Genomic DNA, 15,082 nt, shown 5'->3' with positions numbered 1-15,082 from the left:
ACACACACACACACACACAAGAAAAGTACCTTGCCAAGCACAACGCAGGTACACACACACACGCACGCGTGCGCACACACACACACACACACACACACACACACACACAAGTACCTGGCCAAGCACAATGCAGGTGCACACACTATCACACACACACACACACACACACACACACACACACACACACACACACACACACACACACACACACACACACACACACACATATACACACACATGCATGCTAATAAAAGTGTTGCACCTATTTCAGTAGTGGGTAGTTTCATGATGTGTACACACCTGTCACGTACATGCATGCCAGCACAAAATGTCCACATGTGCCATGTGGCTGCATGCATGTCAGAGGGGTCACATGTGTGAGCGTGTGTGTAACAGGCCTTTGCATGTTTGAGTTGGAGGGGCCTCCAGGTAACCGTAGCCTACCTTCTAGCTCCAGTAATATGGCACTATGTTGGGAATGAGACAAGGGCACATGGAAACATGCAGTCATATTAACTGGGGGGGGGAGGGGGGTCACTTAGTTGAGTTGAGTTGAGTTTATTTTATCTCGAACAATCAACCATATAAAAAACACAATAAAAAGGATAAACACTTTCATTTTTTATTTTTTATGAAGTCTTACATTCTTCATTAAATGTGGATGTAATGAAGTAATGTGTAACTCATTTAGTGTGAGTCGGCGTGTTTTTAACATGTGAGGATGTTTGTGTGTGCGCGTGTGTGTGTGTGTGTCTGTAAACACGAGGCATGAAACCCACAGAGCCACATCAGTATCAGCCACTCTCTCTCCCAACGTGCCTCTCCTGTTTTCAGCCACCGGGGGGCAGCACTGAGCCCAGTCTCCCATCCCCTCCCCGTGTGCCACACTGTGTGAGCAGGCCAGGCCAGGCCAGGGACATGTCCCGGGGACACGGAGACTGTCACGTGTGTCTGTAGTGTAGCAGGGTTCTGACGTCTCCAGTGACACAGGTGGCTGGGAGAGAAGGTTAGGGGTGTTTGTCATGAGGAAGAGGAGAAGGTTTATCAGGACTGTATGTCTTTTAGTCTGAGACGCAGAGCGGGAAGGGGGGGGGGGGGGTGGTATGAGGTTTGTAGAGAGAGGGACAGATGGAGAGAAAGGGGGAGGGGGCTCCCGAGGGCCTCGTAGTGTTGGGTATCAGCCCAAGGTTTGAGGGAGAGAAAGAGAGAGAACGATAGAGAGGGGGGAGAAGAGAGAGAGAGAGGGAGAGAGAAAGAGAGAGAATTGCCCTGCATAATATGTGTGTGAGTATCTTGCCGTAGACCTGCTATCAGTCCAGTTTTTTGCCAGGAAAGTGTTTGGTCACAAAGGTTTCATTTCAAACCCAGACTGTGACCATACCACTAGAACACCAGTCCAGACTATTTTAGCTGGTCTAAGATTAGCCCACTGATCAGCAGCTATGAACAATTTGACCCTACAGTATTGACCACAAACAGTACACTGCAGCTGACGTATCACCTGTTGATTGACAGCCATGTAGGACCATAAAACCTTCAAATCAAGTATAAATATGGCGACCATCTAAACTGGACCAGGTCTTACTGCGACTCCGTGAAGGCTTCTTAGGATCTACACAGAAGCTTCTTCAGGGCTCCGGACGTGGGTGGGAAGTCAGACTGGACGCCGGTCGCCATCTATACCTACGTTTGCATTGAGAAATCGATAGAAACTGCTAAATGTACAATAACGGAAAACGGGGTGGAGAAAGAGCAGGGTGTGGCGGTGTCTCCCGCGGTCGAGAGGGTTCTGTGGCAGCTGTTCACACGAGGAGACTTCCAAACTGACTTTTAACGCCTGTCAACAGCACATCAGTCAGTGGAAGAGACCCGCGACAAACCACGGCTTGCCCCACAAATGTGATGTCATCTTCCAGAGCCCTATAGGCCGGCCCTAAGCTATCCATAAGCAGGCCTGCACTCTAATCCCCTGGCAGGCCTTTTGACACACAGCCCCTGGAGAGAGGAGGGATATGGGCGGGTAAAGGGGCGGGGGAGGGATGAGTGGAGTAGGATATTATTATGTAGAGTTTTTTGTTTTGTTATTTAATTGTATAAAGATGTTTGCACATGTCAGTCACATGCAGCTTTTCCCAAGGGATTATGGGAGCTGGCATGCAGGCCGAGCACAGCTGGACCAGGGGGGGAGGGGTGTAGTGTGAGACCCACGCCCCCTGTCAACATGCTGTGACATGGCAGATGTGTGTGTGTGTGTGTGTGTCCCAATATCTTTGATATCAACTGGCAAAACCTCTGTACCCAAGAACCCTCAGGAGATATTCATATCTGTCAACATTCATTCCAAATCACACGTGCCTATTTAGCATGCAGTACACGATTTAGAACCATGTCACAGACACGGCACACATGGCTGCCGGCCTTGGTACGCCGTGTGCCACGTGTATATAATGCATGTCATCCATGCCACACCATGCCCATCATTCATTTGCATGTAATTCGGCAACGGCAGTATTACTGTCCAGAACTCTGCATGCCGTGACCTCCGCATGCTATCATTCTGCTCGAGTGTCGAGACTCACCTGATCCACAGCTCGCCTGGTGTCCACTACTTGCACTAAGTGAACATCATTGGTTTCAGATTCTGTGTTTACATTTACATGTACATGTACATGTAGTCATTCAGCCGGCGCTTTTATCCAAAGCGACTTACAGATTGTGAACAATAAGTCAGCAGGAGGGGTACTTGGCGTTGTTCATCAAATAGTGTCAAACTTACACTCACACACACTACAGAGTGCATAGTAGTACAGACATATTAGCATGATAAGTAGTAGTAAAAGTATAGTAGTAGGGTAGTATACTGTATTACTGTATTATTGTGCATTACTGTTCTCATCGTGTTAGCCAGAAGGCTGCCAGTTGTATGTGGAGACAATACGAGTCGCCTTGTTTGATCCGTTTCGGGGACACGTTCACATCGGCTGCGGCTAGAATCTCAAAGGGACGAGTGGTGTCCTCCACCCTCCGGTGGAATGGTGTGAACGTGTTTCTATCCACAGCAGAGCTCAGCGCTACACCCCTCGTGCACGTCTCCGTCCTCGGTGCTGCGCAGCGCCGCATGGCTGACGCTGAGCTGCTGCTGCTGCTGTTGTCTCTTGCTGTGTGGTTGTGAATGTAAAAGTAACTCTACTGTTGTAACTGAACCGTGTTATGACCCCTGTTCATCTCTCATGCTGTCTCTGTCCACACGGCCTCTCTGCATGTAAGTAACAACCAGCGACAGCTCTCTCTCTCTCTCTCTCTCTCTCTCTCTCTCTCTCTCTCTCTCTCTCTCTCTCTCTCTCTCTCTCTCTCTCTCTCCTCTCCTCTCCTCTCCTCTCCTCTTCTCTTCTCTCCTCTCCTCTCCTCTCTCTCTCACACACATCAAGTGTCTCACCCCATCTCTCTTACCCACAATCTATCTTGCTCTCTCTCTCTCTCTCTCTCTTTGTCTTGTTTTCTCTTTCATAGCATTCACTCTGTAGTGTAGATTCTGTTAGCTGTCACTGCCAGTGTTTCAGTTTTGTTTTCTGTTACGACTTGCCCAGAACAACAGAAAGTTCAGACAAAACTGAAACCCTAAAGCTTTGCAGTTATGTGTGTTTCTTTTAGTTTTTTTTGTGTGTGTTGTGATTTCCATCCCAAAAGAATCCCCATGTTCTAATCATTTGTTTGGTTATGTGCGCAAACATAAATAGTAACACAGACCCCAGCGACCTAAATATGAACATAATTCCCAAAGGCTCTTTAGCTGTAGCGTAAAGCCACAACACATTAACTAATGCATTGAATGGTTAGATATACATGTTACATATTAACACTACAACTCAATCTATATATTTTATACCCAGTTTAATCACCTGCACATTGTATATTACTACCGCACTTTACACAGTTGTACTCTGGTTGGATGCCAGACCTCTTTTAGTTTGTACTAACTGTACCTCAAAACACACACACACTGTCACACTGAGGAGGAAGAGCAGGCCGGGGGCCGTCAGGGCGCTGAGACGGAATCAGCTGTTACACAAGAGGAGCCCAGCGACTTGTGGGGATTGTATTTCACACGTCAGCCCCCCCCTACCCCCCCCCCCCCTCGGAGGCGTCTGCGTCGTATTACCGGTGGGGGGGCCGACATGTACAGTGAAACACTCTACCCTAATGTGCTGCGGTCTGCAGAATCCTACCCCCTACAGAAGCCCTGCTTTCCTCTTTCACTTTATTCTGACATCCAGCAGCACCATCTGGCCACAGTCTCTCTCTCTCCTCCTCCTCCTCCTCCTCCTTCTCCTCCATATATTATACAGTTAAATGAATAGGAGCCCACCAGGCATCAACCAGCATAAAACATCTGAATTAAACTGAATATTTTTTTTGTATATTCATTTTATAGTCAATTTAGTAAACAATGTATTCAATTCCAAATCTCTGTTGAAAGTTAGTGTAAAACATTTACCTAGCATGGCGGTGACTTCTATGTAGTAGTAATAGAATAATAGAACACTAACAGAATTGACAGAATCTTAAACCCACACTCTTTTCTTGATCCTCCAATCAGCTTAAAGCGTTTAGCCTTCGTTTGTTGATGGATGAATCCCTCCCTGCTTTGGCACATTTTATCTAATGGCGACGCGTCACGTGGAGAGAGAAAGACTCAATAGATGTGTCCCGTCATCCGCACTCCTCACAGTCCCATCCATCGTCTCTCCCTCTGTCCATGAGAGACGTCTGTATCTGTTCCTCTGCATAAGAACAGTAGCCATGGTGCCAGTCAAGTCTGTCTCACTCCGACTTGCCTTCCACCAAGCTAACGTTTGAGCCCATGTCCCACACTTTATTCACCAAGTGTCTCCAGACCTCCATCCCAAATGTCCCTCATTGTTGTTGTGTCCCACCCCCCTCCTCCAGCTGTCCTGTTCCCCTCCAGGTGGTCTCACTCTCTTTCTCTCCACCCCCCCCCTCTCCCCTCCCCCCAGTGTTTGATCAACTAGACCTCGTCACGTATGAAGAGGTTGTGAAGCTGCCTGCCTTCAAGAGGAAGACACTAGTCTTATTGGGTATGTATGTAATGTGTGATGGAATAATGGAACCGTGTCTTATAAACCCACAAGGGCGATTTGTGTGCATGACACAAAAATATAGTAATCAATCCAAATCAATCAATCATGTACCTGGGGGTGACTGTAGGTCTTATTGGGCATGTACCTGGGGTTGACTACAGGTCTTATTGGGTATGTACCTGGGGTTGACTGTAGGTCTTATTGGGTATGTACCTGGGGTTGACTGTAGGTCTTATTGGGTATGTACCTGGGGTCAAGAGAGATCAAGAGTTTTTATTTGTCATGGCATACAAGCATACCCAAGTGAGGGGTTGACTGTAGTTTCTTATTGGGTATGTACCTGGCTGGGGTTGACTGTAGTTCTTATTGGGTATGTACCTGTAGTTCTTATTGGGTATGTAGCTAGGGTTGACTGTAGTTCTTATTGGGTATGTAGCTAGGGTTGACTGAAGTTCTTATTGGGTATGTACCTGTAGTTCTTATTGGGTATGTAGCTAGGGTTGACTGAAGTTCTTATTGGGTATGTACCTGTAGTTCTTATTGGGTATGTAGCTAGGGTTGACTGTAGTTCTTATTGGGTATGTACCTGTAGTTCTTATTGGGTATGTAGCTAGGGTTGACTGTAGTTCTTATTGGGTATGTAGCTAGGGTTGACTGTAGTTCTTATTGGGTATGTACCTGTAGTTCTTATTGGGTATGTAGCTAGGGTTGACTGTAGTTCTTATTGGGTATGTACCTGTAGTTCTTATTGGGTATGTAGCTGGGGTTGACTACATGTCTTATTGGGTATGTAGCTGGGGTTGACTACAGGTCTTATTGTGTATGTAGCTGGGGTTGACTACAGGTCTTATTGGGTATGTACCTGTAGTTCTTATTGGGTATGTAGCTAGGGTTGACTGTAGTTCTTATTGGGTATGTACCTGTAGTTCTTATTGGGTATGTAGCTAGGGTTGACTGTAGTTCTTATTGGGTATGTACCGGTAGTTCTTATTGGGTATGTAGCTAGGGTTGACTATAGTTCTTATTGGGTATGTACCTGTAGTTCTTATTGGGTATGTAGCTGGGGTTGACTACATGTCTTATTGGGTATGTAGCTGGGGTTGACTACAGGTCTTATTGGGTATGTAGCTGGGGTTGACTACAGGTCTTATTGGGTATGTACCTGTAGTTCTTATTGGGTATGTAGCTAGGGTTGACTAGTTCTTATTGGGTATGTACTAGGGGTGGGACGATACATCGATCCAGATCGATACATCGATGTAATTATCAACAATCGAATCGGATCGATGCAATGTAATAAGATCGATTCATATCGATACTCTTATTTTGAAAATCCTGTGGCGAGTCTCATATCCGCCCAAGAACAACAGCAGTAGCTCCGTGTGTGTAGACGTTACAGCATAGCATTCTCCCTTTCTGTGTGTGTGTGCGCGCGTCTTTGGAAAGACCAGATGAGGTCAGAGGAGTTTGATGTTTAAATGTTATTTAAACATAAACAATATAATACATAATAAATGTAGGCCTATACATGATCATGCAACATCAACAAATTGTTGTAGGAACGGTTTGGGAGAGGGAGGTAGGGAGGGGTTTTAGGTTGAGTTTTGAGTTCCAAAAAATGGAGCTTAAAGTTTAAAGCTCAATATATCAAAACGTGGCACTTTACAGTGAACAGGAGGTCTATTTGTATTAAAAACAATAGATTGATTTTCCTTTAAATGTCTGGAAGAGCTCAAAAATACAAATGTCAAATGATATTTTCGTTACCTTTTTTTAGTTGATCTAAATGTTACTGATTGTGTTAAATGGGCATATGATATCATCTCATATCGATTGCAGGCACCTGAATCTAATCTAATCGTATTGTATCGTGAGAGACTTTGTGATATCGGCAAATATCGTATCGTTGTCCAAAGAATCGATATCGTATCGTATCATGATGAAACTGGTGATTCCCACCCCTAGTATGTACCTGTAGTTCTTATTGGGTATGTAGCTAGGGTTGACTGTAGTTCTTATTGGGTATGTACCGGTAGTTCTTATTGGGTATGTAGCTAGGGTTGACTATAGTTCTTATTGGGTATGTACCTGTAGTTCTTATTGGGTCTGTAGCTAGGGTTGACTGTAGTTCTTATTGGGTATGTAGCTAGGGTTGACTGTAGTTCTTATTGGGTATGTACCTGTAGTTCTTATTGGGTATGTAGCTAGGGTTGACTAGTTCTTATTGGGTATGTACCTGTAGTTCTTATTGGGTATGTACCTGTAGTTCTTATTGGGTATGTAGCTAGGGTTGACTATAGTTATTATTGGGTATGTAGCTAGGGTTGACTAGTTCTTATTGGGTATGTACCTGTAGTTCTTATTGGGTATGCACCTGTAGTTCTTATTGGGTATGTAGCTAGGGTTGACTGTAGTTCTTATTGGGTATGTAGCTAGGGTTGACTGTAGTTCTTATTGGGTATGTACCGGTAGTTCTTATTGGGTATGTAGCTAGGGTTGACTATAGTTCTTATTGGGTATGTACCTGTAGTTCTTATTGGGTATGTAGCTAGGGTTGACTGTAGTTCTTATTGGGTATGTACCTGTAGTTCTTATTGGGTATGTAGCTAGGGTTGACTGTAGTTCTTATTGGGTATGTACCGGTAGTTCTTATTGGGTATGTAGCTAGGGTTGACTATAGTTCTTATTGGGTATGTACCTGTAGTTCTTATTGGGTATGTAGCTGGGGTTGACTACATGTCTTATTGGGTATGTAGCTGGGGTTGACTACAGGTCGTATTGGGTATGTAGCTGGGGTTGACTACAGGTCTTATTGGGTATGTACCTGTAGTTCTTATTGGGTATGTAGCTAGGGTTGACTGTAGTTCTTATTGGGTATGTACCTGTAGTTCTTATTGGGTATGTAGCTAGGGTTGACTGTAGTTCTTATTGGGTATGTACCGGTAGTTCTTATTGGGTATGTAGCTAGGGTTGACTATAGTTCTTATTGGGTATGTACCTGTAGTTCTTATTGGGTCTGTAGCTAGGGTTGACTGTAGTTCTTATTGGGTATGTAGCTAGGGTTGACTTGATTGATTGATTGATTGAAAAGTTTATTAACAGATTGCAGAATGGGTACAGTACAGTACAGCTCAATACATACAATTGTTAAGAGGATGCAGACCTGAGAAAGACTTTCGTCTTGTTTCCATCAGGGTCCCCCATTTTCAATTCATCATATGACACACACGACATACAGATAGACAGTACTGCTACATCTATACATTTATGACATACCAGATTTTCAAATACAGTACTGTTTGTGATACTAAGAGAGACTGTAGTTCTTATTGGGTATGTACCTGTAGTTCTTATTGGGTATGTAGCTAGGGTTGACTGTAGTTCTTATTGGGTATGTACCTGTAGTTCTTATTGGGTATGTACCTGTAGTTCTTATTGGGTATGTAGCTAGGGTTGACTATAGTTCTTATTGGGTATGTACCTGTAGTTCTTATTGGGTATGTACCTGTAGTTCTTATTGGGTATGTAGCTAGGGTTGACTGTAGTTCTTATTGGGTATGTACCTGTAGTTCTTATTGGGTATGTAGCTAGGGTTGACTATAGTTCTTATTGGGTATGTACCTGTAGTTCTTATTGGGTATGTAGCTAGGGTTGACTGTAGTTCTTATTGGGTATGTACCTGTAGTTCTTATTGGGTATGTAGCTAGGGTTGACTGTAGTTCTTATTGGGTATGTACCTGTAGTTCTTATTGGGTATGTAGCTAGGGTTGACTGTAGTTCTTATTGGGTATGTACCTGTAGTTCTTATTGGGTATGTAGCTAGGGTTGACTGTAGTTCTTATTGGGTATGTAGCTAGGGTTGACTGTAGTTCTTATTGGGTATGTACCTGTAGTTCTTATTGGGTATGTAGCTAGGGTTGACTGTAGTTCTTATTGGGTATGTAGCTAGGGTTGACTGTAGTTCTTATTGGGTATGCACCTGTAGTTCTTATTGGGTATGTAGCTAGGGTTGACTGTAGTTCTTATTGGGTATGTACCTGTAGTTCTTATTGGGTATGTAGCTAGGGTTGACTGTAGTTCTTATTGGGTATGTACCTGTAGTTCTTATTGGGTATGTAGCTGGGGTTGACTACAGGTCTTATTGGGTATGTAGCTGGGGTTGACTACAGGTCTTATTGGGTATGTAGCTGGGGTTGACTACAGGTCTTATTGGGTATGTACCTGTAGTTCTTATTGGGTATGTAGCTAGGGTTGACTGTAGTTCTTATTGGGTATGTACCTGTAGTTCTTATTGGGTATGTAGCTAGGGTTGACTGTAGTTCTTATTGGGTATGTACCTGTAGTTCTTATTGGGTATGTAGCTAGGGTTGACTATAGTTCTTATTGGGTATGTACCTGTAGTTCTTATTGGGTATGTAGCTAGGGTTGACTAGTTCTTATTGGGTATGTAGCTAGGGTTGACTGTAGTTCTTATTGGGTATGTACCTGTAGTTCTTATTGGGTATGTAGCTAGGGTTGACTGTAGTTCTTATTGGGTATGTACCTGTAGTTCTTATTGGGTATGTACCTGGGGTTGACTACAGGTCTTATTTGGTATGTACCTGGGGTTGACTGCAGGTCTTATTGGTTATGTACCTAGGGTTGACTGTAGGTCTTATTGGGTATGTACCTGGGGTTGACTGTAGTTATTATTGGTTATGTAGCTGGGGTTGACTACATCTCAAGCAGAAGTCCTTTCTGACTAACTGGATGCCTGTCTCCTCCACAGGGGCTCATGGAGTGGGCAGACGACACATCAAGAACACACTCATCACAAAACACGCCGACAGATTTGCCTACCCCATCCCACGTGAGTAGCAGGTCCCCCATCTCCCCACAGGGCACCTCACAGCTTTACAGCGAGTAGACGCTGAAACACAGCAGTACAAATGTTCTACATAACGGGTACGATACACGTGAACAAACGCATCCTCATGAGTACACATAATGAGTCACACACACGCACACACTGAGGCTCTTACAGATAGGCACACAATGCCTCATCTACACACATTCTTAGAAAACATAAAGGGGCATTTAGTAGATTTTTAACCTGAATCGTGTGCTTCTGATGTGAGGACGATACTTGGATCAAACTCTCCGTGTTCTGAGTCTCGAGGCCTGCAGTGGAATGACGTCACGGAGGGGAGCAGACGGCTAGTGGACTGCAGACTGTCCTGGACTATTTTAAACCGTGGCAGCCAGGCCCAGGAGGCTCCAGGGGGGAGACGTGTCTGCGGTTCACTAGAGGTCTGCCGAGCGCAGCTCTGGAGAAACGGAACACGTTGGTATTTCTGTCTGATCATGTCCTCCTCACAACAGAACGGTGATTCAGGTTAGATGTTGTTAAAAAAAGGAAAAAATGCCCCTTTGATATCGATATATACAGTACTATAGAGTGTCATCGTCTTTCCGCTCACTCTCTGTATCTCTCCGTCTCACTCTGTGTCTCCGTCTCACTCTCTGTGTCCCTCTGACTCACTGTGTCCCTCTGCCTGACTCACTCTGTCTCTTCGTCTCACTCTGTGTCCCTCCGTCCGTCTCACTATCTGTATCTCTTGGTCTCACTCTCTGTGTCCCTCCGTCTCCCCCAGATACAACCAGACCCGCTAAGAAGGACGAGGAGGACGGGAAGAACTACTACTTCGTGTCTCACGAGCAGATGATGCAGGACATCAGCAACAACGAGTACCTGGAGTACGGCAGCCACGAGGACGCCATGTACGGCACGCGGCTGGAGACCATCCGCAAGATCCACGAGCAGGCGCTCATCTCCATCCTGGACGTGGAGCCTCAGGTGGGTGAATGAATGAATGAATTAAATTTTATTTTCATGTCCGACAAATAACAAATCCCCATACGGGATTATAAGACACCAAAAACAATAATTGAATATAACATTCACTTCCCAAGGTTTGTAAACTACACCGTGCACACTATCGGAGGCCAAAATAAATACATCACATATATGTTCTTTTCGTACGTTTATCCCAAGCTTTCGCTAATTATTCTGCAAGTGCAAATACCCTGTGATCAAAAATCCATTTGGTCTTTCTGCACCACTCAACCACATAAAGAATTTAGTTTTTTTTACACCTGTCAAATTACTTTTGACGCAACTCATAATGGACAATGAAACATCAAATGAAACTCATTCTCAATATCAATATTACAGTAAATACAGATCCGCTCTTCTTCTTCTTCTTGTGTGTGTGTCTGAGCAAGGCACACAGACTCAGACCGCTGCAGTGTAGCTGACTCAGACTGCGGTTGTTCTGGGACAGCTCCCAGGTGGGAACGCGGAGGAAACTGTGTCAAAGATACTCTAATAAAAGATGACAGCGTATTAAATGTGGGATGGAAATGGAACGGTTCCTGTCACAGAAGGGGAACTGTTACATCTTCTATCGTTAAGTCTCAAACAAACTTTTTGCTGGGTCTGCAGGTCATAAAAACACCGGTTTGGTGTCAAAATGTTCAGAACAACTTTTAAAGGGGAGCTACGCCCATTTTCAGAATTCATATGTGTTATTCCTCTGGTCTTAAGACGGTACAGAGATATTAGTTGACATAAACAACTTTCACCCAAATCCAAAAACGACAGTGCTGTCATCAGGAATAAGGTCTGAGGCTGCTCCATAGAATTGGGAGAGATGTTATAGATGGCACTGAGAGCACCCAGGGGAATGTTCCGAGTACAAGGGTACATTTTCTATTTCAGAACTGAGACCACTACTATAGAAGAAAGCTCTCAGTCTCCCATTCATTGTCAGTGGAGCAGCCTAATATACCTGATGACATCACAAGTTTGATTCTTATTTCTCTGTTTTCTAGCTTTGGGGGAGAGTAGCTCATGTTCACATATATATATATATATATATATATATATATATATATATATATATATATATTGAACCATGGCCATGGAAATAACATTGGAATTCTTGATTTAAGATATGGTTCAATTTTAAGAAAAGAATCACCTCACAGGGCGGCTAGGTGGTGCAGTGGGCAAGGCGCTCACCACCAATGCTGGAGACGCTGGGTTTGAGCCCAGCGCTCCACATTGCTTTCAGTTTGGCTGGTCGTCCGTACTAATACAATTGGCAGTATTAGGGGGTGGGAAACTGATGGGTGGGGATCGGACGTTGTGGACAGCGACTCCTACAGGTCGGTTGGTGCGCTTGCGCAGTAGAATCAGGAAGCGACGGTACCGGAGGGGACTCGTGCAATGTATGACTTAGTCCACATTGCAGCCGGCTTGTGGGAGGCATGAAACAGCGTTCGAGACAGGGGAGGGTAGAATTGGACGATACGAAATTGGGATGGGAGAAAAATTGAAAAATGGGAGAAAAAGTGGATAAAAAAAAAAAAAAATCACCTCATTTGACCAAAGCCTCTATAATCGGGGTCAATGGAGCCTGTGGAGGGGGGCAGTAAGCCCACCAATACCAGGTCTTGTGTAGGTCACATGATGTATTACAGGAAGTGAGCAGGACTACAAGTTCAAGTTTGTTTATTATTTGGTACAAATAAAATACACATACTTTGCAGTGAAATGCCTTGTTCTGTATGAGCCCCTGAGGATATGCTTCATACAGTAAAAAAAAAGTAAGTAAAAGAGGAATGCTGAAGAGGAGCACGTACACGCAGAACATGTTCCTGAGTCATATTTAGCCACGCTGACCTTGAAACCCGTTCTCCACCAGGCCCTGAAGGTCCTGCGGACGGCAGAGTTCGCCCCGTATGTGGTCTTCATCGCCGCACCCACCATCACGCCAGGCATCAACGAGGTAAGAATAGACAACATACACACACACACACAATCCATGATGTATTTTTAGTGACATAACCAAAATATACCTTGCCCCAGTGTTTAGTAGCCGGACAGATGGTTCTTAGGTTTGTGAATCACTGCACAGATCAGTCCCCGTGTGCTGCAGGTTTTCACGTTAACAAAACCACACAAGTAACACCTTCAATGTCCAGTCATTATGTCATTATCCACTGCCACGGACAGACCTGCATGTGTGTGTGAGAGTAAGTGGTGTCTCTCTGTTCTGCTTCACTCGTCCCTCCTTCTGCCTCATCCCTCTCTGCACTGGTTTGTTTTGCATGCTGCATGCGTTTATCTCTGGTGCTCTGTCCTCTCAGATGCCCAGGTGGTGCAGAACGCTGACCGTAAGTATGAACCGACAGACCGGCGGTCTGGGCAGAGCTGGAGCCCTGTGCTCCGGTCGCTGTTCATGGTTTTAAAGTGTTAAGTGTTGTGTGTTTCCACTGTCGTCATGTCCTAGAGACGTCTTCTCCTCCTCCCGGTGAGACTCCATTGTGTGTGTGTGTGTGATAGTAGTCATTTGTGTCGTCTCTTCAGACGTTGTCTCTTCCCTTCCACCTTTTTGCTGAGTAAGGCTTTCTATTTCCGCCTCAAGCCCTTGACCCTTTACCCTCATCTCCCTCTCTCTCTCTCTAACCCCTCATCCTCCTCTCTCCACCCCTAGGACGAGTCTCTCTCTCTCTCTCTAACCCCTCCTCGTCTTCTCTCCACCCCCGGGACGAGTCTCTCTCTCTCATTCTCTCTCTCTCCTAACCCCTCATCCTCCTCTCTCCACCCCTAGGATGAGTCTCTCTCTCTCTCTCTAACCCCTCCTCGTCCTCTCTCCACCCCCGGGACAAGTCTCCCTCTCTCTCTCTCTCTCTCTCTCTCTCTAACCCCTCCTCCTCCTCCTCCTCCTCCTCCTCCTCCTCCTCTCTCTCTCTCTAACCCCTCCTCCTGCTCTCTCTCACCCCCAGGATGAGTCTCTCCAGCGGCTGCAGAAGGAGTCGGAGATCCTGCAAAAGACGTACGCCCACTACTTCGACCAGACCATCATCAATAATGAGATAGATGAGACCATCAGGCACCTGGAGGAGGCCATTGATCTGGTCTGCACCACGGGCCAGTGGGTGCCGGTGTCCTGGGTCTACTGACGCCCCTTTCACCTTCTCCTCCTCTCCTCCTGCTTTATGTTCTCCTACTCTTCTCCTCCTCCTCCGATCCCGCTCCTCTTCCTCCCTCTCCCTACCGTACCCCCCACCCGTTACAAAATGAAAAAACTCCCATCATTCCACCGACAAAAGAATCACCTCAACCAATCGGAAAACCTCTGTCTCTCTCTCTCTCTACACTGCACTTGACCTTCAACAGCCAATCGAAAACCCTCAGCCTACTGCGCCAAGAACTTGCAGCAGTCGACCGAAATCCTCTGTGTGCGCTGCAGATGTGCAGGCAGCCAATCAGACTCTGCCTTTACAGACTACCTAGTCGTAGTGTTGTATAAAAACCCAATGAATATTGTAGTGTCTGTACTAACTAGGAGGCGACATTTTTGTAGCGGTTTGTTTTAAAGAGACAGTACTGTACCCCCCCCCCCCCCCCTCTTGTTGTAGTTCTTTCACGCCTCGGAGACACCGTGGGTCTCGGCAGGCAGAAGATAGAAGCACATCAACACCACAGTGAGTCCCGGCGACTGTATAGATCATGTGACCTTATTATTTATTAATTTCCTGGCCTTTGTCGCACGTCTCATTTGGTGTCATCTTCCCATAACGCGCCCTTGTCGTTCCTCTTCCATTTCATCTCTCTCCTTCTTTTTAGACGGTACGGCAACAGTATCCACATGACCAGTACTGTCTCTTCTAAACGAATCCATAAATGTTTTAGAGAATCGAATGAGGTGTTATGCATGTGGACATTCGCAAAGTTTCCATGCCGTCAGTCAGTGTTGCCCCCCGTGTCCCCTTCTGTGAACCTCCCGACAACAGAAAGAAAGAAAGGAGGGAGAAAAAAAAAGACAAAACAAAAGAAAACATTCCAAGTGTTTGGAAAAGCGAACTCAACCAAGGGAAGCAAGAGGCGCGACACCAGAGCTCGGACGCTGATGCCACACCAGAGCTTGGACGCT

The 15,082-nt window shown here is 45.4% G+C and overlaps 1 protein-coding gene across 8 annotated transcripts in view; it reads left to right on the top strand.

Annotated features, from left to right (window-relative positions):
- caska (calcium/calmodulin-dependent serine protein kinase a) overlaps positions 1-14,124 on the top strand; it is a 507,486-nt gene extending 493,362 nt beyond the window's left edge. For all 8 annotated transcript variants that reach the window (XM_084310852.1, XM_084310851.1, XM_084310849.1 and 5 more), the window contains 5 exons: positions 5,016-5,096; positions 9,868-9,948; positions 10,733-10,935; positions 12,848-12,931; positions 13,932-14,124. In XM_084310852.1, coding sequence (XP_084166978.1) covers positions 5,016-5,096; positions 9,868-9,948; positions 10,733-10,935; positions 12,848-12,931; positions 13,932-14,108 — 626 coding nt within the window. In that variant the 3' untranslated portion in view covers positions 14,109-14,124. The remainder of the gene's footprint in view (positions 1-5,015; positions 5,097-9,867; positions 9,949-10,732; positions 10,936-12,847; positions 12,932-13,931) is intronic.
- The last annotated feature ends 958 nt before the right edge of the window (positions 14,125-15,082 follow it).

The sequence above is a fragment of the Notolepis coatsorum genome (genome assembly GCF_963971535.1).
Source record: "Notolepis coatsorum genome assembly, chromosome: 3".
In the NCBI taxonomy this organism is placed as follows: Eukaryota; Metazoa; Chordata; class Actinopteri; order Aulopiformes; family Paralepididae; genus Notolepis; species Notolepis coatsorum.
This window is presented reverse-complemented; position numbering and strand designations above follow the sequence as displayed.